Source organism: Tympanuchus pallidicinctus, unplaced genomic scaffold, assembly GCF_026119805.1.
Source record: "Tympanuchus pallidicinctus isolate F22 unplaced genomic scaffold, pur_lepc_1.0 scaffold6, whole genome shotgun sequence".
Taxonomy (NCBI): domain Eukaryota; kingdom Metazoa; phylum Chordata; class Aves; order Galliformes; family Phasianidae; genus Tympanuchus; species Tympanuchus pallidicinctus.
The window spans coordinates 10,373,622-10,399,186 of record NW_026294780.1 but is presented as its reverse complement, the minus strand read 5'-3'; the positions used below and the strand labels follow the sequence as shown (position 1 = coordinate 10,399,186).

The window sequence follows — 25,565 nt, the reverse complement described above, 5'->3', positions numbered from 1 at the left end:
ACATTATGTACTGAAGATGGATTTACAGCTTAAATCATGCCACTTCTAAGGAAGATCAACACCGCCCACTGATGAGTTGAAACAAAAGGAGAAGCAGTGTTAGCCTTACCCAGCCTTACAGAAAGGCAACACAGAAAAGATTGTTACAGGTGCTTTATTCATTACGGTCAAATTTCTCAAGGCTCCACCATACCTCTCCCTAGCTGAGGTTCCAGTATCCCAGGCCAGACCATACACAAACTGGGTCACGCTTCCAAAAGACAGTATACTACCCATAGGAAGGAAGTCTGATGCTTGATTAGCTTCCAAATATTCCTGCTATAGAAATTAAATTACTGCAGTCTGTGCTGTAGTGCTTAAGCACTGTATCAAAAGTGTTGCTATTTAGGGGATTTTATATTTATAGGGCAGGCAAAACTGAAGAGAATAGAAATAACATGAAGACACTTTCAGAAACCTCAAAACTAGGTTTAGATTACAACAAGCATCTCTTAAGTATACGTTTCAGCTTTATTCAGCCCACTGGAAAAGCACACACATCACTTACGGGGAGCTCCTTCTGCCATTTCTATGGCTGTAATGCCGCAGGACCAGAGGTCACTCTGCATAAAGAGAGACAGACACCATATGTTAGGAGGTGGATTCACCCATTCAGACAGTAAGAGTGCTATTTGCAGAGGCCCTGTAGGTAAGGCTGTAAGGAAATAACAAGGTTGTTTAAATAATAAGCTATTTTTTTCTTTAACGGTATCACAAAGTGCTCCTTGCCATATCATACACATTTATAAACAAATGCACCTACATATTCATACAGAGCATGCAAATGACCCTTCCTAAGAACACATGAATGTATTCACATTAGGACAAAAATACATTTGCCTTAAGTCTAAGTCTACAAAACAACAGATTTTTTCCTTGTTCCACCCTTGTTTACAAAGGACCGAACACTTCCCTGTAATAAACTCACAAAATACACTCTTGATATTCCCCCAAGCAGAAGACAAAGAAAATGAAGGACTAAATAGGCTGTGGGGCAAAACCCCAAAACCCAGTAACTCTTTTTCACTGTCTAAATCAGCAAATAAACAAGTACAGATTAGTGGAATATAGCTCTTCCTTGACTTTTTTGTACTTAATGGAAACCAGATAATAATATAAGCACATAATATTGTATAGAGGAATAGCCATTACTGCTAAAAAGGTAAGAAGCCTCTGTTGGCCTCTATACTTGTGGCCAAAGCAAACGCTCTGTCCCTGTCGTATCAGTTTTGCTTGAAACATCAAGAAAGAAGAATCCTTCAGTGAGAGTCTTCCAAGGTGTCACCTCTGGAGAGTGCGCCTGGCTGGAAGCTAACTGCACTTGCTCCTGAATTAGACCCAGGAGGCTCAAATGTAGCTGGAAAAGTCCCAGCAAGGAATGAAAGAGATTCCTTATGGGGAAAAACAGTGGAGGAGGTTGTTGAAAGGAGTATAGCCACTCCTACGAAAGACTTGTTCTTATAAAAAGCAGCGTTCATTTCTGGCAACAGTACTGATTTTGAACAAATTAATGAAAACTGATGAGCAAACAAGCTCTTCTGTACTACCAGCAGAGAATTTCTAATGGTCTGGCAACTGTACTTTTAAGCCCAGCAGGGCAATCGTTTTTCTTGGTGCAATCCTTCATTTTAAGCAAAACTGCACAGCCTCCTGGTCTTATGGAAGCTTCAACCATCAATTTTCTAGGGGAAGAAAAAAAAAAATAACTAAAAAAGACTACTGCTTCAACACCCCTATGGGGTGCATCAAGAACGATACATGCGTGTGAAACGAACCCCTTTTCACACTGCTGCTGTACCAACGACTACAGCAGAGAGTTCTTCTCTTTTGCTAGATCATGTAATAGTTACCTTCCTAATAATCCCATCTGTAAAGATCTAAGGCACTGTTTTTATTTCAAAGAGCTGTTAGCTGTAAAAAGTGATTAAATCAAGACAAACATGACCAACATGATCAATAAATCAAAAGGGGTACAAACACCACAGCAAACCTCCTGTTTTTTAATAAATTTTTACACACCAATATCTAACATTACATCAATCTCAGCAACTTGATATTCAGCCTTAATATTTGGTATAAGAGCCTAATCATTGCTTTTTCAATCTCTTTGTTGCCTTTCTTGGTTAAAAGTTTGAATGGTAGCATCAGTCTACGTGAAAATTTTTATAAAACCTTATTTTCTCATTCTTCTTGCTTTCATTAAACTAAGCTGAGAAATATATTTAAGATTACAGGATGCTCTGACTAGAGAAGTTTAACTCTGAATACACATACATAACATCCTTAAGGGTAAAGCAAATACCATCACATCAATTAATGGTTTTGCAGTAATTGAATCTTTTATCAAGACCCGTATGCATCTAGTAATCAGGAACAGACACAGTGTAAATACCTCCTCCTGCCCTTTGCTAGTTCTCCAGACGGTGCATCTATTTAAGGCAACACCTAAAATGCACTGTTCTGGGTTATTACAATAACTGGGGCATATTCAAACACAGTTTATAGGAACAGCATTACACAAATTGAGAACACAAGCACTTTCAGTTAAGCTTTTTTTTTTTTGGCTTTCCCCAAGTAGCTACAGCACACTGAAGTCTATACCTTATGAAGCTAAGCCAGTACAAGTCACAGCAATGAGCCATACCTTGAGCCCCCATAGCAAGAATGTACCTACACAAAACAAAATTACTCTTACAAAGCATACATCACAAAAACTGCTGGCATTCATGGATGTTTATAATGCAGTGGTAAACTATTGTGTGTTCACTGCTGTATTATTTTTCTGTTAACATGACTCTCTTACTCTGTAATCATACGTAGCATCTGGATTTTCATCACAGGCAATAACTTCTGGAGCCATCCAGTATGGAGTTCCAATGAAAGTGTTTCTCCTGCCAACTGTCCTGTCCAGCTGAGCGCTCACACCAAAATCCACTGCGAGTGGGAAAAGATTAAAATAACATCAGAGGGGAAAAATAATGCAGTGATTACTTCTGTACGATGATTTGGAAATAAAACCAGGTGGGTATTCCATGTGGGAGGACCTTGCTGAAGAGAAACATGATGATTCATACAGAGGCAGCCGACTCCTTGTGTTTCACTTGCAATGTGCTCAGGCCACAAGCCCATGAAGAGACACAGCAGGGTCTCTTCACCTTTCTCCAATCTGTGAAGCATCACCTCCTCAGAAGGGAACGTATGGCTGAAAAAATACCATCTTGGAGGCTGAGGAAGGACCATTCTCTTCCTAACTGGTGAAGCTAAGCACAAGACTGTCTACACAAGCGGACTCAGCTTCCCAAAGGTACCTTTCATGCTATGGGAAAACCACATGTGAACAAGTCTCCTTTTTGGCTGTCCACCTTTTTTGCTCTGAAGCTGGACAGCAAAAATAATTTGTTGCTCATTGAAGAGCTGCTCTCTGCTCTATAATGCACAGAGCAGATGCATCATAGGAAGGAAATATGAGGATTATCCAGGAGGTGATAACTTCAAGCACATCTGCACATGTGTTGCAACAAATACATTTATTTCATTACCAGAGATTTTCCTTTCCTTTGCTTCTCCTCACTCCCAATTCCACTGATGGGACCACATTCACAACAGTGATATATGCCTTTTGATACCAGAAATTTTGTCTGTCTAGGAAGGCTGTGTCAACTTCACAGAATCCATCATTTGAGTGATAAAAACAAACTGGTAGAGACAAGCTCTGTGGGAGCAACAGTTCAGGAGCTACTGTGCTCCACTTTGGACTGAAAGAAGAAAAGCTCTCCAGAGAACTTCTTCCTCTGTCAGGAGGACAGAGTCAGGACATCTTTCTATGCCGCGTGCTGCAGGAAGGTGTAATGCAAAACAGAAGGGATGTGGGCTGGGTAGGAGGCCTTCAGCATGGCATATATTTAACCAAAAAAAGGTTGTGAATGTAGTGTGATGCAAACACAAAAGGCTAAAGTGTGCAGTAACTGGAAGAGACAGACCAGAGAAAAAGAAAAAGGAGATTGTCCACTTGCAAAGGAGAGAAGAGCCATGGAATGAGCATGGTTTTCAGCAGGCATGCCAGAAGTGGAAATGCATTTTGAACTTCATGCCACTGCTTCCTCAAGGGCATCATCCAGGTCACATTCTTGTGCCCAGAATCTGAACAGCACGTGCTGGTTTTAATTAAAACCAAATACAGGAATAATTTCTATCACCTCCCAAGTCCAGAATGAAGGGAATCAGAATGAACCTGTGCCACACAAAACTTGATGTAGACACAAAACCATTCACTCACTAATTCCAATAAGAAAACAAATAACCCTGAATGAAATGCAACAACTTGCAGGAGGAAATACGTCCGGAGCCTCAATCCACATGAGAGAAGTGGCAGAGTGTACATGCTAAAGAACATGTTGCAGGGCTTTTGAAGTATGAAATTAATATGGAGAACATCAGGAAAAACAACAAAGGCTAGATGAATCAGGAAACAGTTGTGCTTCTCTACTTACCGAGTTTCACTTCTGCATTCTCTGTTAACAACACATTTTGCCCTTTGATATCCCTGTGAATCACATGGTGGGCATGAAGATGTGCCAGCCCCTGCAGTAGGGAAAAGAGAGGAAGCAGACAACATTCAGAGTTAGGCTCTTTGTTCAACAGCAGGTAATCTGTGCCTTGCAGCCATGTAGCCCGTGCTTTGGTGCACGGGTTTGTGCTCAGCAGATACACATGCAATGCAATCCACAGGAGCCTTGTAGCAGCACACCACCCGCTCAGCTTCCGATAATTGAGCAGGGAATAAGGCCCCAGGTTGTATCCATGCTGTGCATACACACAGCTCAGCATCTGCACTGTGCAAACACTTCTCAGCTGTCACTTGGAGGAAGCTCAGCGACCAGAAAGTCTCAGTACAATTACGTTGTGAGTGACAGTAGTGCCAGTGTGGTTGGTGACATCCGACATATACCGAATCACACTTAGAGGAAGGGAAATTTAGTCCAGGAGTGGGGCAGAAAGGACAAAGGAGGGAGCAGCATGATGCAGGTATGTCTTGTGAGAAGGAGGAGGGATGCTGGTGGGTTAGCATTTATAGTGGAGGGAGATGGAATACTGATGGCAAAAAAAAGTGCTTTTGCAAAGATGGAGTGGAATTCCCTCATCTATCTTGACTTATCTCCCATAAATATGAAGGCAGATAATTGTTCCTCAGGAAAAAAAAATGGAGGAAAAAAAAAAAAAAGAACAACGAGCACTGTACTTTCCAAAGGAAACAAAACCTCCTGGCATACGGTGCTTTTTGTTGAGACAGCACCTGGATGCATGCCCCAAAGCGTTAGCCATGTGGAGGGAGGGTCGGGGAAGACATATGTTGCATTCTACTCCCTAATGTAATTGGTAGAACAATAGGCAACCCTCTTAGCAACTGCCCATATTTTGGTTTCTCCTCGGCACTCTGCTTGGAAAACTGCAGTCTCCGGTGGGATCATCTTGCCTGTTTGCACTGCCCTCACAGACTTCTAATGTTTTATGAAAAATAAAGCAATAGAACCTTTACAGCTGCAAAAGGTTAAGAGAGTAGTGCTTGCTGCAGAGAAATATTTTCTAACACATGTTCTTCATTAAATGATCATTTATCAGTTTGCCTACATAACCATCGGGCTATTTTCTATTTTAAAAACACTTAATGAGCAGGACAAAAAAATATATAATCCACAGCTCCTCCTTGCATATGCCACAAGGAAACAAACTGAATGGTTAATGTCCTTGGTATCCATTCACTGGCTCTTAACACTACGCGTGGACTTATTTTTTGCAAGAATGAAGGCTTTTCCACGGCTTCGCACACGATACTTTTCAAAGCCTAACGCTACACTGCCTCAGTCAGGGAGATAATCATATGAATCATATGTTCTCTCTGGAGTACAATCTGATCTTACTGGAAAAATACATTCAAGCTCTTGAGGGGTTAGGATGTGACCAAGCAGCAGCAGCTTGACCCTCCTGCAGTCCCAGGTAAGTTCTCTGAGGTCCCTCCGACCACACAGGGATGCATTCAGGAGGCTCTCACCTACATCTCAACCTGCAAATCTTTGGCACTTTAGCTCATTTCACTTTTTGTTACGCAAGCTCTCTCATTCACCACTGAAAATCTCAATGTCAAATCAGGTTTTGCAATGCCAGTTTGCAATGTGAATTTTGCATCCCTTTTTTTCAGATATTCCAGTTTCTGCTCGTAAACAATTGAGGCTCCTTTTACAAACGTCTCACAAGAATGAGAAAACAGCTGTAATGCTTTTCTGAAGTAAAACTTTCTTTCACTTTCTCAGCGAGCATGATCCTACCACCTTAAGAAGAATTTACGGTGAAGGCAACATAGCATGCAGTACTTCCAGGTTTGCACAGTTGTACTCAAGCATAAGACTGGTATTCTGTATTACAGCAGTTAGCTTGGATAGCATGCTGTCCATTTGACTGGAAATACAACCCCCAGTAGGTAGGTATTCACGACGGTAACTTTTATTCCTTCTAGTAAACAATAATTCAAAATGTGCCAGCCCAAACTTCAATAGCCAAACTCTCTCCTGGCAGATGGAGTTTGAGCAAGAGACCACAATCATATGCCTCCATCATTTAAAATAATCACCAAGACAGAGCCAATGTGCAACACAGACATCAGCAGCATCGATTTATGCAAGAGCTACTGGTGGTTTCCTTCAACATAAAGCCCTTGGAACTTCAGTTTTGATGAGGCAATTGAACAGACTCACTGTATAATGGAATGGGTAGAAGGCAATTTGTTTTACAAAGAAGCACAAGAAAATCATACCAGATTTACTTAGCACAGCAAACATGCCAATTCAAAAAGCACTTCAACCATACCAACTGGAAATTAAACATGAGATGTAATTAGCTTTAGCTATCAGTTTTAGAAGAACTGATAAGTAGCATCCCTCTTTCTGAGGAACTTTTGCAGTGCCTTATGCTAGCACTCTACAGTGCATGCGACATATCTGCTCACCCCAGAATGACTGCAGCAATAAGCAAAATGTAAGCACACTGCAGCACAGAAGTCCCAATGGCTGGCCTATGCCAACAGCTCCCTTCCTCCACAGGCTCGATTATAAGCAGAGAATGAAGGCTGTAAGCACATTTGGAAAAGCCCATTCTGCACCATCTAGTGCTATGACACTGTTGCAACCTCAGTCTTCTAAAAATAAAAAATCTTCTACAAAAAGCATCATACAGGCACATGGGTGCTGTTTCTCAGCTTCTACGGCAGATAAGGACTCTGGTTCTTAAGCTGCCTTCTCATGCAGCACTGCTCTTCCAGTACAGCACAACTCACACAGTGTGTGAGCATTTGTGGTCTTGTCCTCACTGCCAGTGTAGGAGATTGAAGTTAAATGATGCACAGCAGACATCCATCCACTCCTACACGCTCTTCAGACAATGACTTGGCTAACGGGACTGATAGGAACAGTTTCCTGCAGAACTACAAGCTAAGTTACATCCGCAAGATTGCTTCCGTGTTTCCGAGTGCAGTGAGCTATTTTCCTTACCCTGAGAATCTCTCTGGAGATGTATGCTATCCAGTCTTCTTTCAGTGTATTCCCTTTCGTGTTCTTCACAAGGTCTGTGATAGAGCCTGCTCCACAAAACTCCATAACAAGCTGCAAAAGAAATACCAGCATGCAATCAACATTAAACACAGTTTCCAGCTGCCTAGCAAAGTAAAATAATCACTCTGCTGCACCGATTTGGGAAACCCTCATGAAGCACAGAATATTTCATAATATCATTTATTTTACCTCTCTGCCTTGAAAGTGGATCCAAAACAAATGTCTCCAATGTGTGTCAGACAAACATGGAATATGTCTCACATTAGTTACCACATTTTCTAGGACTGATTTAATCACTGTAATTTAATACTGGGAATCTGGATATGCTCAGCTGTGCAAAATGCATTAGCAGTAACAGAAGTAAGAGCACATACAGTGCTGAAGGAATCAAGCTGACCACACCATTGCAACACATCTTAATCTATAATTCCCACTTATTTATAGGAGACAAGAGCGTGTACTCGTGTCTCTACACTGCCATTTCAAACCCAAACTTCAGTCCTCTGGAGGGAATAGATGAGATGCAATGAGAAACGGGTAGAATTTTCAAGTGCAGCTTTACTTTCACAGCCACGCATTCCTACTGCTCAGCTCATCTGCCTTGTTCCCATGAAACACATTACTATCCATCTTTGAAATGGGGAAAAAAATTACTTAAAGAGCAAATACAGTGCTAGTAACAAATCTTAGCTCAGACATCACATTAGCCTATGTTATTCAATTTCTATCTGTTCAAGCAAGCACCAAATTCTATTAGGCAGTCTTTCCATAATGATATTTGCAAATATTTTGCAAAAGGGAAAGGCTCATGAACATGCTTGAGAAACATCTGCTTACCCACAGTTGGTCATCATGTCCTGGAGGACTTTTCTTAATGAAAGCACCATAATAAGTTGCAATATTTCTGTGATGAGAATATTTCTTTAGCATATTAATCTCCAGTTTGATTTCTTCTTCTTCATCCTTTGGAAAAGCAAAACCAAAAAATGTATGCTTAATATACCATGGGCATAAATTATGCTCTTTTTTCTTTTATACAAGTGGCTTTTAAAAAGTTGAATTGATATCATCATCATACTTAATAAACAAACCCCAGGTTCATAACAAAATCCTCTTCATTGAGATTGTCTCAAATAGACCCATACTTCTCTAATCTTACAGTAGTACAAAAGGTAAGCAAAGGATCACAGAATCACAGAATGGCCTGAGTTGAAAAAAAGGACCACAATGATCATCTGGTTTCAACCCCCCTGCTGTGTGCAGAGTCACCAACCACCAGACCAGGCTGCCACATCCAGCCTGGCCTTGAATGCCTCCAGGGATGGGGCATCCACAGCCTCCTTGGGCAACCTGTTCCAGTGCGTCACCACCCTCTGTGTGAAAAACTTCCTCCTAAAATGCACTGGTCTTCATCCAAAACCCTGTGACTACACTGCCTTAAACAAATATGCATGTAACAGACTTCTATTCTATGTAACCCAGAGAACTAAAAAAAACACAGAAAAATCTGTTAATTTACAATAAGTATTATTTCTCTTCTTTTTTCTGTTTGTTTGTTTGTTTGTTTGCTTGCCTGTAAGGATTTCAGCCTGTTCTATTTAAATGCCACCAGACGGGCTCAGTGCAGCAGGAATTCCCCTCCCTGCATGAACAAGGCATTCGCCTCACACACAGGTTTCCTCCTCCTCCATCCGGCTCCACAGAGGAAAAGCAAGTGCATCAGGAAAAGAGGGCTGGGAGCCCGACCCGTAAACAGGATGCTGCAATACAAAGGCAGAGGAAGGACTTCCCCCTGCTCGCCCTTGTCAGAGCTGTGCCAAGCAGAGAGCAGCTCAGGTGAGAGGAGGCTGTCCTCACCATACATGAGATCAGCGTTAGAACAAACCACACAGCTGTTTGAAAGGGGCAACGCTACACAACCACTTCTTAAGAGCACCAACAATACGCAAGTTAAATAACAGCAGGGTGCATTACACAGAAGGATCCATGCGTGCTTCTGGAGCAATGCAAAGGCAATGATGCACATGTGTGAAGACAGTAAGCAGGAGAGAAGGAGCTGCCACCATCCCACTCTCCTACCACCAGTGCACTCCCTGGCCTTTCTGTAAGCACACCTAGACAGTGGGAGTCCTCACTTCGCCCGACTCAAGGCAGCTAATTAAAAGAGAGCTGATTTCCCCATTTAGTCGGGGTGTTTATTTGCTCCACAACCTTTTAGCTTTACATACCCAGGGGCCACTTTTCTGCCTTATGCTGACTCCAGGAAGAAGCTGCTACCTCTGCTCCCTAGGGTGGCAGGCTGGCTGAGATGACAGCGAGTGTTTTGATTATCCTGTATGTCAAAGCTGATTACATTTTAAGCTTTAAACTTCCTTGCAATTTCAAGCACACCAGCAATCAAACATCCTATCCACGACAAATGCAGATGTTAATACTGACTACATGTTAACTATTTACATGCATTGGTACGCATGGCTTTAGTGAAGGAAACCACCGCGTGCTGTAAAGGAAACAATTGTTTGAAATACACCAGCACTGGGATGCAGTGCTTACTCATACATCACTGGGCGAGAATTCCCAAAATGCACCAGGGATAAACTATTCTTAAATCTTCTCGTGATGCCTCTTTAAAGTAAAATACTGCGCATTTCTGGAACGCTGAACGAAACAGTAATATTATCTAGTAAATCAAAGTTACCAGCAAACAGCAGCCCTGGGAAAAAGCAGTATTATCAGCACGGCTTGTTGAGCCAAAAGCTAACCTGGGGTTTTCTCAGCTGTTTCTGCTGTCATTGCTGTTGTGTGATCTTTTTTTATTTAGTCAAAAAAAAAAAAAAAATAGTATAAGAAATATACATGATCACTGCTAGAAAGTACAATTCTGAGCTTTGAATTTAGGCAAAAAAAAAAAAGCTGCATTGGGAGCTCTGCTAGACATAATAGTTTGGGACTATTATGCTTGGTAGATTACTAAGTATAATTGGACAATCTGCTATTTTGTAGTCACTCTTTATAAGAAAATTATTTCCTACCACCAGCGCATAAACACAATGGCTTTTACAATACAATGGGCAGGATGTCCTAAAAGTTGTTCATGCTTATCTATTATAACAACAGCAGCCAAAATGACGATGCCTAGACAGAATCCATTTCTGAAAAAAACCCCAAAGAAACAAAAAAAATAAGCAACCACCAAAAAACACCCAACCCAAAGGTCCAGAGATCCAGCAGATTATAGGCTGTCACTGCTCTATCCTTTTTTCCTTGTGGCTTTGTCAAGGCACCTACACCACAGCCTGCGGCGGCCCTTAGCTAAGATGAGAAATGGTGCTAAACTGCTACTTGAGCTGTCACTGAGCATTTGTCCACAGTGTCTCACCTACAGGTCCAGTCCAGTCCGATTGCCAGCTTACGGAAACAAATAGATTCGGTAAGCCTTGCCAGTCTTTGGAGGACTCTACTTACTCAGTGTGGATCAATAGCTCTCTAGCACCAAGTCCCGAAGACTTTGAGGCAACAGACTGGAGTGACCGTAAGGCTTAATCAGCGTGGAGAATCACAGAATTGTAGGGGCTGGAAAGAACCTCCAGAGCTCATCGAGTCCAACCACCCTGCTGCAGTACGGCTACAGGACAGGAATTGGTATAAAAAATAAAATAGTAAAAGAGCTGAATTGCTGTGTTCCAGATTCAGGACCTTTTTCTTTTTTTCCAGGGTAGAATTGACTTCATTCCAACGTGGACATCTGAAGAGGCCAAACAATATAAACCCTACGGGTGTTTATTTCTCCCCCCTAACTACAAAAGGAGGATGAGGTCATCAGCAAAGATCCAGACACTGACTTTGCAGATGTCTTCGCTCGGGTGAGATGAGTCCCACCCAAAAATGTCACCAGATAAGAGCACTTCCGCACAGCTCCGCTCGCAGCCACGTGCGAGGCAAGGCGAGCAGCTTGCAGCCACCCCACAAGGAAAGCACCCGTGGGGCCATCCTGGGACTCGGACACAAGGGCCGACGTGGGGGAAGGAAGCTCCCTCATCTCTGGCCTTCAAAGCTGTCCCTGCTGGCACTGCCCAGGATCACAAAGGGAAAAACTAAATGTGACTGAGGAGAGACTGCACTTTCACGAAGGGGTACAAAACTGCGTCTTTTTTTCCACTGGAGGCGAGAGGCAGCTGGTGAGCCCTTCCTAGTGATTTTATGCAGCTGGCATCAATTACCACTTTAAGCCATTATGTGCAGATACAAACTCTCATTGAAATATTCTTTGTCTGGGCCTGTGCTGGGGCTGGTGCGAGCGTTTTATACTTCTACATTCACTGTCTGTTTGTGACAGCATGTCTGATTACCAGCAATTTTTGCAGTAAGCTATACTTTTGCAGGAGTCACATGGTTAAATCAGGCTTGGAGTGGATTTCCTCTCCTTTTCCACTTGTTTCCTTTCCAAAATTCAATGGCCACACCAGCACAACACCGAGGAATTTCTCAACACGAGGCTGCTTTTATCAAAAGGCCTTCGGCTGCAAGATTACAAAGCACATGCACAGAAATCTACCATGGAGCATAAGGCTTACTCCTAAACGCCTGCATTACCACACGACAATTAGCAGCAGGCCAGCCACCCCTCGCTGTGCCACCTACTGGCTTCCCAGTCTGCTCACTGCTGCAGCACCAGGATGCTGTTCTCTGAGGATCCTGCTCACCCTTCTATCATCCTTCATCACAACCACTCATTACTGCAAGAAAATTCTGTTTGTTTATACTAAGCTTGAGAGGATGAGGAATTCATTAGCACTTTACTGGACACCATGGGGGGAAGGGAAGAGACTGGAACAGAAACTCTAGAAAGAAACACAGAATCATAGAATAGCTTGGGTTGAAATACACCATCAAGATCATCTATTTCCAACCTCCTACTATAGGCAGGGACACCTCCCTCTAGACCAAGTTGCTCAAAGCCCCATCCAGCCTGGCCCTGAATGCTTCCAGGGAGGGGGCATCCACAGCCTCACTGGGCAACCTGTTCCAGTATCTCAGATAATCAAATATTTTGTCCAGACACCTCAGGATACTGAGGAAGGCAGTCCCAACCTGTCCCTGCTCCACAGATTCTGTGAGGCCACCAGCAGTCTGAACCAGGAGTGCCTGTCTTTCAGGGACAGACCTAGGGATGACAGGCAGCAGCACTGCTTTCCATGCTCTATAATACATGGAGAGTATGTCAGGAGCTGGGAGGAAGACAACAGTCTAAAGGTACAGCAAGGAAGTACCCCAGGGCATGTCCATGGTGGTCTTACATTCTCTCTCCCTTTGATGGAAGAGGTTGCCTCTGTGGTTGCCTCAAAAAAGCAGCTTGTGGTGACTGCCAGGCTTTACTTGTATCTCAAGGGATGCCACAGGTAGGGGAGGAGAAACATAGGAGAATTACAGAAAATTTTATTTACCCTAGTGAAGGATGATGGGCAACATGAATGAGGAAACATGGCCAAGCAAAGTTACAGGAAAACAGACCTTAGTGACAAAAGTAAAATCAAGTTTATCTAAGCTTCCAAGTAGTTTACATACTGTCCTATGTCAGTTTGCAGAGGAATACAAATTCATCCCTTCAGCAATTTCCCTTTTTGATTTAAGAAGTGAGACAATAAAAAATTTCCCATTACAAATGTCATAAGCTTTAAGAAAGTGTTTTAATTAATAACACTACCCAGCAGTGGAAACCTAAATATTCAGGCAAGGGGGGGAAAGGAAGTCTCTAAGTCTCCTTTTGTCTGCTTTTTCCCATGCCACCACAAAGCTCTGCCTGCCCATATCCAGGGGCTGCACTGCCTGGAGAATGGCTGCTGGTTGCACTGTACCCAGGACTTCAGGATGAGCTCAGCTGGCTATGAACCACAAGCTCCAGCAGCAGCCTCTAGGCTTTGGGACTCTCAACTATCAGAGAATTCAGATGCATGCAGGGAGGCACAGAGGAGCATCAGCACAGCTTCTCTGTGAGAGAAGAAAGGGAGAACTAAACCACGGGCCCCAAGACGGTAGAAATTGTTTTGCCTTCAACAGGCACCAGAAATGACAGCTCATCTTTTCTTTCACCAACTCACCACCATATGAGAAACAACAACAACAAAAATATAAAAGGAAAGGCAACAGGAGAGGACCATAATCCAGTTTATTTTCCTTTCCCCTCCCTTTCTCTTATAACTTCTGCTCTCCCCCATCTGAAAAAAAGTCATGAAATATTCCAAATGCAAACAAAAACCTTCTTGGATAAATCACAACACCAACTTTTGCAAACCACCGTTCTGCTTGTGTGTCACATCCTCTCTCCTCCCTTCTCCCCACACCCCTAGTCTGGCTTGCATCCATTTGAAGAAGGATCTGTCCAGAACTGGGAGAGTCTGAATAGTGCCTAGCACAATAGGTGACCTTTTCTGGTATTGGAATCCATAATATACACAGTCGCTAATAAAGTTTCACACACAAGAGGGAAGTTCTGGCACAAGGAGCTGGGGCAGTATTGCACACAGAGCAGTATTCAAACCAGGAGCTGTGGTACTGCCTTCAAGACGGGAAGGAGATCGCAATTTTGGGAGGAACCTAACCACAATAAAAATGAGATTCCACATGCTGGGCAAGTCCCTGCCAGAGCCTGCCAAGGTGGGAAGTTCATACAAAGAGAAAAGCAGAAGAGCTTGAAGTACTGAGAATGCTATGTGGAGAAACATAATCCTTTCCAACCCCAAAATTGTGTCAGAATTGGGAATACGATACAAAATAGTCAAAAAAAAAAAAAAAAAAAAGCACAGGCTTCTTGGGAGGGAAAGCCTAAGCTGTTGAATAGAAAAGACTTTAATCAAGACATGCAGTAAACATTTACAAGTCCATATGCAGTGCCTCCTAGATCTTAATATACAAGAGCCTCCAACTTTGTTACTACAACTCACTCTCCTAGAGCATTTTAGAGAGCTTTTGAGCTTTGTTACCCTCAAGGTAAAGACCTCATGCAAATTTGTTTGCCATCTCCATCCTCTATTACTTTTTCAGCCCCAGCACTCCCTGTGTCTGTCCCACCATATGTGCAAGGCCCTTCTTTCACAGACCCCTCACCCACAGTCTGTTTCCAGCTTGGAATCGGTGCCTTTTCTTTCTCTGCATTGTCCTTCCAGTTTTTCCTAAACATGCACTTCTCCACAAGCCAGCAAGCTGCTTGTGCTTAAGAATAAGGGCTTGTTGCACCACATGCTCAGTGATACCCCAGGAGCACTGGATATCCAGCATGCAATAGTGGGGGTAGGGAGCACCCTCCCACCACTGCTGTCACTTTGCCCCTTATCCACATGGGCAGCCCATGCAGAGAAAGCCCTTTGTAGTCTTTGCTGGTTAGAAGCCTCCCAGAGCCTATCCTGATGCTGTGAGCTGCACATAAGCCTTTGAGCTGCCAGATATAGCAGGACCTTGCTTGAGAAGTACAGTAGCTAAAGACAGCTGGGCTGCTTTCCGAAGGGTCAAAAAAATCTTTTTTGTGAGAAATGGTTGGGAGAAAAGGGCTGTCCTTAGGACTATGTTTGGTTACCTTCGGTCATTAGATTTTGTCAAGCAGATTAAAAACACACTTCACACAACACACCAAACAGAGAGTGCTTCATCTCCCTTTGGCTCAACACCCTCTCTACTGCATACTAAAGGCATCATCTGAAACAAGTAAGAAAATGAGCCAAATTGTTTGCAACAGTGCCATCGCTGAGGATTCAGCTATAAAGCAACAATAAAGTTAACTGGACAAAGAAGCACGAGGGATGGGTAGCTTTTCAGCAGGGTCCCAGCACTGCCTAAAGGAGCCTGTGTAGCAGTATTGTGCAGGAGCACAAGAGGGAATCACGTGCGCAGGGGAAGGAGCCAAGAGCCACGTGAAGATAATACTTGTCTGTTGTTTCCCCAGAGCCACCTCCTCTGCCAATCACGACGACAACAATATTTCCTTTCTTGCCTGATGTGCCCCTGGTGACTTTGCCAGGCACTGAATGAGCTGTGCTAAAGGCAGAGGGAAGGCACTGCTGCTGACCTCCCCCAGCAGAACTCCAAAGCACCAAAGGCTTTTCAGAAGGCAACCCAGAGAGAAGCCTCCTAAGGGCAAAATCCTGCAAATATTTCCAAGTCTGGTCCCTTGATCCTTGGTCATGGTTCCCTAAAAGCGTTTCCTGCTCAGACTGCATTCTCATCTATCAATCTACAATTGTCCATCCTCATCAAGCCTGAATTATTTACAAGTTATGCAACAAGCTATCCTTGTACTTACATCACTAGAGCTCCTGCCAAAAAGGGAAGGGTTAGTACTCTACTTCTGCCAGTATAATTCATGCTAAAAAAGGCCTGTTGCCATACAATTCCACATCCAGTCTCAGATTTAAATCCTTGCTAGCAGGTATCAAAAATGTCTGTCTGCGAAGGAAACAGGTTAAAACATTCTGCTTTATGCAAAGGTCTGGGGCTCAGGGAAAGAGAAGAAACATAGATAACAGAGAAAAAACAGTTTCACATGCAAAGCCAAAAAGTTGTGTGGCTTTTCTGCTTCCCATCTCAGTATATATTTGATGACAAGGAAAGCAGCATCTCTGGGGTGATGACAGAGCCATGAGAGGCATCTTCACACCACTTGGCTGCTGCCCCCCCTACACCCAGATTCAGACAGCAGGTCTCCATCCAAAAGGGCAGCAACCTATAGGTTGCTTCCCTGGATGTGCAGTCCAGACACTGCTGGGACACAGGATCTGGGAAAGGCTCCTGAGTCCCACAGGTTTCATGCATATGAAGAGACACAGTGATAAATTCAGGATCTAGTGGGAAACTAGATATTAACTTTGAGAAGAGTGAGCAGAACGCGAACATCTGGGAGAGGAAAGAAAACAAAAGGCTGAAACAACTGAAAGTGTTTTTCTAATGCACAAAACACCACGAAGATGTTATATTACAGAAATTTAAGATGGGACAAACAACAAATTTGGCCTAACACAAATGCACTTTTAGCCAGTATGCCACAGTAACCTATACTTTAATGAACACAGTGATTTCCTTACTGAACAGATTTGTTCAGTACACAGCTTCATACCCAAGTAACCAGTAAGTCCTACAGATGAGATGTACAGAGAAAAGAGATTTTTGCAACCCCTCTTTCATTTAAAAAAAAAAAAAAAAGACCTGAATTTTGCAACCATGAAACCAAAAGCTGTCACCATGCACACCCAAACAGGAGCAGAACAAAGGAGAGCAAGGAAAAGTAATCCTACTTCAGCATTTCCTTGGGGCTGTTTCACATAGATATTTTATTTAAAAGAGATTGGGCTGGAAAAGTAGCTGACGAGAAATTCAGAAGCTCTATCACATGCCTGACAGCAATGAAGGGCCATGCATTGCTCAGTACATAACAGTGTTTAGTCCAGAAGCAAACACAGACCTGTGAAGCAGAGGAGCAGACTAGAGATGGTACTCCCAAATCAATTATAAAAAATAAATTTTAAACAAATGGGAGAGCACAAACCAACACCACTGCAACTGCCAGTGGCCATGAAGCACGCACCTTTGATCTCCAGGAGACACAATCCTGCTGGTGACATCCACCACTCTGTAGGATGCATCCTACCTCAGGTGGACGGACATGACCCCTTATACAGGCACCATTTACCCAACGCTATGCTGTGTGTACCCAGTGCATCAAGCTTCAACACAATAACTAAGTGCCTAAAATAAGACAAAATGAATCCAGGCTTTGGTCATTGCTAACATCAACCATCTGCTGAAATGACAGCAAACAGGTAATGGAACACTGCAAGGTTTATTACTGACTGGCTTTTGAAACCATATCAATTGGTAGGTGGAAGAACTTCATAACACACTGCTGATCTTTCAGCTGTCTGCATTCCCCAAGTCTTCCACGCTTTAATTAAGCAAACCCTCCTCATTAAAATGTTGCAAGTATTGCAACTTTTCCTTCCAAATATTTAAAACTCTGAGAGCTACACTAAAGAGCCCTGCAATTTATCAGAAAATGAGTACTGTGGAAAGCCCTTAACAAAGAATTACTGCATCTTCTTTGTAGACCCAAATCCACCTGTATAACAAGAAGCATTGCACTGGGCCTGTACTACGAAGAAATATATAGGACACTTCTTCCTTAAAGAAGTCTGTCTTAGGTACACCTGCAAAACCCTACTGAATAAACTGCCATCACATCGCCCTCAACATCATAGGTCACACACTGGCTTAGGAACGCATCATACCCAAGTTTAAAGACTGTTGTACACGTCACCCTTAACCTGTGCTCTGTTTTACATCCACAAAAGGAAAACTTCAAAATTTGGGCTACAGCACAGCCTCCAAAAAACTTCTTGTAAGCAAGGAGACTGGTGTGTGAGATCATGATCTGACATTTAACATAAGGTTTCTTTTGTGAGCCAGCCAAAATATGTAAATTACACAGAAATAAAACGAACCGTCCAATCTGTACATGTGTCTTACAAACCTGCTTGAATGACACAGTGAGAATTCGCAAGCCTCTACAAGTCTTAATTTCAGGTAATCTTTGCCTGAAGGTTGAACACCTCAGTTCCCCTGGACCAGCATTAGTCACCATTCAGCCTGCACAGGTAACCCACGGCCTCCTCCTCTGCTCTACGTGCGAACAGGGCCAGCCATGACGAGTGACAGCAGTGGGTGGAGTGGCCAAGTGCCCCTTCTTCTCACAAGAAGAGGAGGCAGAGCGTGTGAAGCAGGCTGAGCAGGCACTGTGTGCCAGGAAGAGAAGGGAGGCTGGGAAACCTGCCCAAGGTGACACTGGCAAAATAGCGCTCTGGCAAGGCCAGGATGGCACAGGGAGGGAAAGGCACGGAGGGGACGAAATGACCAGCAATTTATATCTGGTTGAAAGCATGACCATACTTAGAACAAAAAAATTACAGAGATCAGATGAGCGGGCCTCAAATTCACCAAGTCATTCTTTCATTTATTATTTTCCTTTCAAGCCTTGTCAAATTCCTCTCGGCACTGATAAGGTAACAGTTGGAATACTGCATCCTGTTCTGGGCCCTCCAGTACAAGGGGGAGATGGGCATACTGGAGAGAGTCCAAGAGGGCCACCGCAATGAAGAGCCTGGAGTACCTCTGCTATGAGGAGAGGCTGGGAGATCCAGGACTCTTCAGCCTGGTGAAAAGGAAGCTCAGGGGGATCACCACAAATACCCAAAGGATGGGTGCACAGAGGACGCAGCCAGGCTCCTTTCAGTGGTGCACAGTGCCACGATAAGATGCCGTGGGCACAAACTGTCACACAGGAGCTCCCTCTGATCACCAGGAGCACTTCCATGCTCTGCCAGTGGTGAAGTACCGGCACAGGCTGCCTAAAGGCTGTGGGGTCTCCTCCCTGGGAGATCTCCAAAAGGATCCTGGACATGGGTCTGGGCACCCTGCTGGAACAGGCTTTGAGCCAGAGGGACCCAGACGGCCCTGCCAGACTCAGCCATCCTGTGATTCTATAAATTCCATTTTCCCCTTAAAAATTACCCCAGAAAATACCCATGCTGGATACGGGGGGGAAAAAAAAAAAATCAACACCACAAGCAAAGAACACTTGGCAAACCAGCAGCAGGAATTTTCTCCTCCTCTCTTCACCCCTATTTCCACTTTCCCTTCCTTCATTCTTCCCCTAAGTAAAAACAGGCTCCCCAAAAATTTCAGCACAAAGGAGCAGGTCTGTAGCCAAAGACAGCCAGCCCTAACCAAACACACACATACACTGCTCCTGCCTGAAGGAAACCTGCATAAAACTCCCCACTTTGTCCTAGGAAGCAAAGGGCTCTTGCTGTAAAAGGCGAACCCACAATAGATGCCTAAGCAGATGCAAAGCCTTCTGCTCTTCCATGCTCTTCAACAGCATCCCTGAAGCCTATGAGCAGCAACTTTGGGGGTGAATAAGTGCTGCCACGCTGAGTGGCTGTACTAGTCTGTGGGAATGAACACCACGTCAGAAAAGAAATAATGAGAAAAATACAGTCCAAGAGCAACTTCGCTGGAGTGAAGACCTGTTTTTAACTTGCTTGGTCACACAAGGAGGAGACCTATAACCATAAAGGTTTTAAAGACAGGAGGGAATAAGGGTGTTAAATTTTAACTCTAAAATATATTCGCACTCGGAAACATGGCTTTTCAAAAAGGAAATCCATTATAGAGTAATTTACATCTGACTGACAAGATGATGATGATGACTCTATAATTATTAGGTCCAATCACTCAAATTATAATTTACCAGCAGACACACAAACTACTCAATTCACAGCTAACATTTTCTTCAGCATGCATTGCATTTTTTCTAAAACAAGAGAGGAGACAGACTATCACCAACAAATAAAGCAACCGCCAACAGAGGAATTCGGGGACATCTGTGAGGGGCGCATTTTACTTCATGCTCATGCCAAACCCTGCCAGAGGACAGATGACAACCAGGGCTGTTAGCAAAAGGCTTTTCCTTTGTAATTGGACAGGAGCAGCTGCTAGGCAGGTACAGTTAGATCCACATCTGTGCACACTTGATAAGCAAGTTCTCTATAAAAACCAATCGCTGAGGTTTTGATTTTCTTTGGTAGATTCATGCTGACTTACGCACGGTATTTAAAATCACCCTGTGCTGCCAAAGCGCTATAAAGGCTGTGCACTTTAGTGTACCAGTAAGTGCATTTGGCACCACGCCACTATGTACAAAATCATTTTCATGCAGCTGCCAGCAGAAGGGAACTATATTCTTGGACCAGATGTTTTTGTTGTCAGTGCTGCCAAGCACGCTTGGAAACCTCACAGCTGAGCGGTGCTGCAGGAGTGAATTAACAATGAACAGAGCCACAAGATGCTTGTGTCCATCTATCAGACAGGGTGTCGCAGCTCCTGATCTCCCCTCCTCCCCTTCTCAAGCAAGGAAGCTGATGATAACCACGTAATTATTGCCTGCCTGAGAAGGACACTCCCTCCACCTCCATTGGGATAAATAAAAGCAATAAATGCTGGCACAAAATATCACACCTCAGCTCCTCAGCTGCATTTACCCTTAGCTGGGCAGGTGAAAAAGAGACCATGATTAACAGCCAAGAAAATAGGATTGGAGCAAACATAGATGGGTCCTAATATTACAGTACAGGTTTGTTTCTGCTGCTGGGCTGCAAACAAGCTTGCGATTATTAAACAGTATTTCATCTCAAAAATCAGAGCTGCTACAGTATCTTTCTCTCTAGTTTAAAAACAAACATCCCTGATCCTAGCACAAGGCTCTCTCTTTTCAGCTGAGTCCCTGACAGCCTCTGCTTACAGCAGAGTTGGAGGACTGGAGCTCCCCGTCCCAGCTCTTGTCACCAGCCCTTGCATCACCCTGCTGTTCCCTCATGCAAAACCAGGGCTGCCAACAGCCCCTGCCTCAAATCCCCCTCCCCAGGCTGGCTCTAACTCAATCCCAATGCCTCTAAAAGAAACTGAGTGTGGGGCAGTCCGCACAGAAACAAAAACTGCACAGGGTATAAGTGCACATCCACAGGCACACCAAGAAGGGCTGCCCCTGTGGTGGGGGGAGAGCACTGCAGGCTGGGTGTTGTGTAGATGGGTGGGTCGGTTGGTTGATTATTCCATTTCCCGAGCACTCCAAGTATTCAAAATGAAAGGCAGGCAGAAAGAGGATGTGTGTGCAGCAGGTCTGCTGGAGCTTTGGTCTCTTCTCCCCATCCCCAGGCAGCTACGCCTTGAGCAGCCTGCTCCTATCCAAGAGCATCCTCTTGACTGGCAAGCACCATGTCATGATGACTTATGGCATGGCTGCCTGCTGGTCCTCACGGCAGAGCAACACACGCACATCTCTGCTAAGCCACCTCCCAAGTAGGAAGCTTCACGCCCTCATTCCCAGCACTTGCAGCCTTCAGATGTAGTTACCAGCTCATTCCTCCTCCTCATCTCCACTGTTAAAAAGTGACACTCAGCAACTTGGCTGCAAATGAACATGTTTCACTGAAATCCTTCTCTACGAGAACAATCTGATCTCTTTAGAAACAATCTGACCTATCATAGAATGGTTTGGGTTGGAAGGGAGCTCAAAGCCCATGGGCAGGGCTGCCCCCCCACCAGCTCAGGCTGCCCGGGGCCCCCTCCAACCTGGCCTCAAGCGCCTGCAGGGATGGGACATCACAGCTTCTCTGGGCAGCTGTGCCAGCGCCTCACCGCCCTCTGAGTAGAGAATTTCCTCCTAACACCTAATAAAAATCTCCCTTCTTTTAGATTAAACCATTCCCCCTTGTCCCACCATCATCAGACTGAGTAAAAAGTCAGTCTCCCTCCTGTCTAGAAGCTCCCTTTACGTACTGGAAGGCTGCATCTCCTCAGCCCCCAGTGGCCACATCTTCAACCCGCTGACATCTGCACGGGAGCAGTGCTCAATGTTAGCGTCTGGAACAGACACAGAACAAATTTGAAAGTTGCATGTTTAAAAAGAAACAAAAACAGACGGCCTCTCTCATCTGAATAAATGGCCTCCTTCTCAGGGACTTTTCCTTTAAAACAAAAGAAATGCTATCACCGCAGGGTCTCTTGGGAAGATGATTCATAAGCAGGAAAAGGACTGTAATTCTATGCTTGGGGTACTCACCCTAACAGATATTACAACTTTTTACTATGCTAGTCCTGTAACACGATGAAGTGACAGTCTGAAAAATCTCTTTAATCACACTGATTTGAGATGGAACAAAGAGCAATTAAGCCCAGCGAAAATGCTGGGGGGTGGGGAGGGGGCCATTTACATCTGAACGAGGAAACCTGGACTGTGTGCAGAGCCTCGAAATTCAAGAGGATGTGCTTTAAGGCACTGGATTTGCTCAGAGCGGAGCTGTCTGACAATGAAGCCATGCACAAAGGGAGCGATCGCACCAAACGTGCCAGCTCCAGCTCTGCCACCAAGGAACAGAGCCACCAGTCGGTTTGGAAACATTACTAAGCATCGCGGAAGGAGAAATCCCACACACAGCAATCAGATCTTTGCAATAGCAGGAGAGAGGCAGCTAAGTGAAAGACCATGTGTTGTGGAGGTCAGCTTCTGCCAGACTACAGGCATTCAAACAAAGCCTGTCATGGCCAGGGTCTCCTGTGGTGCTGTCGCTCTAAGAGAGGCGTGTAGAAATCCCAAAGCCCGATCAAAAAGGAAAGCCTCATACAAAGCACTGGTTGAACTAGTTAAGCTCATCTTTGCCGGGTTACCAACAAATGGCATTCTGCTTGGAAAAGCCTTTAGTTGCACTCTGGCTGGCGTGAATTGCTAAGAGTGAGGGGCAGGGGTGCAGAACAGGAAAAGGAAGAACAGGCAGGCTATTATGAAGTCAGCAAAACAATACAAAAACTTTGCAGAGAGAATTTTGAAGGTTGTGGGTGCTTTTTTTTATCCTCCCTGTTTTGAAAATCTTTCTCCCCAAATCAGCTCCATCTGCAGTCTCCAAGCATCTAGAAGTTTCTGCCAAAGTGATCAGCAGCAAAGAGCTCACACTTGGCTTTGAATTGCACCCATTATGTGCTCCAAAGTTCACACACTATGGAGAGAGATCGAAGAAAGTCGGAACTCTCTTTGGGTGAACACTGAGTCTCCCATCCAAAGCACAAGAAATGACGACAGTGCATGTGAGCTGCTTCAGCAAAAACAAGGCACTGTGGAAAAAAGGACATTGCCTCTTTTCATGACCCTATAAAACTTCCTCACTGAAAGTAGGCTGGGCTGAGGGCAACTCTCCAACTTACTGGCAAACATCTTCAAAGCAAGACATCCAGCTCAAGTTTTCTTTCATACAATACAGCCTTTATTCCCTCATGCCTTTGCTTCACCATCGAGCACATTTCCCCAGAAGCTGTACCTAGCTGCAGCATGTATAGCAAGGCAAAGAGTCACAACCCAGCTTTCACCACCACCACACAATGTGTTTCTGCAGCACCAGCCTTCAGAGTAAGCATGTTCCACACTGACAACCTCTACAGCATGTCCTCTTCCTTTTGGGGAGGTGCTGAACACTGCAAAAAACTGTTCCTCTGCTGCTACCTAATCACAGCCCTATCCGCCACACACATGGAAGGGCTGCTGAGGCCCTGTTTGATCATTCATGCTGTAAAGATGGTAAATGAACAAGGCTAAAAAGGAAAAGAAAAAGAGGAAAAAAAAAAAAAAAAAAAAGGGATGAAACTAGTTTATCTGAATAGAAGATGACAAAAACACCACTCAACACCAGTAAGCATTAACTCAGAGGGGTCAGCGTTGCATTACTGTACTGGATTTCATAGGAAACTTCTGGCTCCCACTGTCAAGCAGTAGGCAAATCATTTTCTCAATCTGAAGCCCTCTAGTGATGGCCCAAAGTACAGCAGTCACACAGGCGATCACTTTTACTAAACAAGTACACAAATTTAGATAAACAAAAAGACCGCACAAGAAATCGCTGCTCTCCAGACAGTTAAGGTGGCCTTTTCTCAGAGAGGACACAACAGCACATGAAGTCACGCTAAGCAGGGTGATAGAAACTGTCTGTCCGTGCTCTAATCTAAGTAGCTACTTGCACTCCGAAGGCCACTGATATATGGATATGTTCAGAATGATTGTGGATTAGACCCGTAATCCAAAAAAGAGGCACTGATTCATTATGAGTGGTTAGTAATTAAGATACAGAAAAAAACGTGAAAAACTCACAGCAATGTGGGCTTGATACTATCAGTATTATTTTTTCCATCTCAAACACTGGAATCCAACTTTTCCATATATGTTAAGCTTTAGCAGTAGGCACACACTCTGCTGCCCACTAACCATACAGCTTGCAAACACTCCTGAGTTCCCACAACTATATTCACCATATGCATTGGTGAACTGCAGAGAAGACCAGTACAAGAAACATCTTCATTTTTCCCTTAAAAAAAAAACTACTACTAAATGCCAGCGAGTCTCAGCTGCCCTCCAGATCCAGCACAGCCTCAGGGATGCTACTGTGTCAGAAGGCCTTTCTACTGAACTGTATAATGCTCTGCCCAAATCCAGCGCTTTATATTCTTCTACTTTATCCACCAGCTGTAGGAAATTAAACTATAATAGATCTAACTGTATTGGCTTTTGCATCTCAGAGCAGCAAATTGCTAGATGCATCATAAGCAGCAACGTTAAAACAAGCTTTGTTTCCCACATAACAGTCTCCTGTATCTCAGGACCGTTTCACTATCAAATAAATACATGATTTAAGTCATATCTATCTAACACCTGGAGAAAGAAAGAACAATATCCAGTCCGTTAGCAACGGCACTACATTAGCATACACATACCAGGGCTTTTCATTTTGTACGTAAAGCAAATGGGTGTCTTTCAGAGATAGATCTGCTTCGGGTACCTGGCTCAAGCTGTTCCTTGGTCACTTTCTTTTGCCATTTGCCAGCAAAAGGACCATTAAACCCAGGATTAAGAAGATTCTTCGTTGGCAAATACAGAGCATGGTCCAAACCCTGGTTCACAAGGCCAGTTTCCTGTGGGTCACCAGCTCAGAGGCCACTGGCACGCTGCCTCAGTGCAAATTTCTGGCTCTGTCATTGAATCAAACTCGCCACCCCGCAACTCTTTGCTCTAACATTATCCCAAACACTGGAATTCAGAATCACAATGAATGCTATGGAAGTGGTCCAACACAAAAAGTGAAGTAATTTCTGAGGCAGGCAAGCAGCCTAAAAATAGCCTGCTGCACAGCAGAAAGAAACAGAGGGTGGGGGAATCCCTGCAGAAGATCTTGGCACTTCTCTCCCAAGCCCCCAGGTGCGCAGCACTGCAAACCCTCCCTCACAGCCATTGCAGGTGGTTGCGGAGGATGCAGTGAGGCCCTCAGGAAGACAGCATGACCAGCT

The 25,565-nt window shown here is 44.1% G+C and overlaps 1 protein-coding gene across 8 annotated transcripts in view; it reads right to left on the bottom strand.

Moving 5' to 3' along the window:
* The window catches only part of MAP4K4 (mitogen-activated protein kinase kinase kinase kinase 4), a 149,103-nt gene that overhangs the window by 48,775 nt on the left and 74,763 nt on the right, over positions 1-25,565 (bottom strand). For all 8 annotated transcript variants that reach the window (XM_052664863.1, XM_052664864.1, XM_052664868.1 and 5 more), the window contains exons 4-8: positions 8,478-8,603; positions 7,581-7,691; positions 4,530-4,620; positions 2,843-2,973; positions 548-602 (exon numbers count right to left, since the gene is read on the bottom strand). In XM_052664863.1, the coding sequence (XP_052520823.1) occupies positions 548-602; positions 2,843-2,973; positions 4,530-4,620; positions 7,581-7,691; positions 8,478-8,603 (514 nt within the window). The remainder of the gene's footprint in view (positions 1-547; positions 603-2,842; positions 2,974-4,529; positions 4,621-7,580; positions 7,692-8,477; positions 8,604-25,565) is intronic.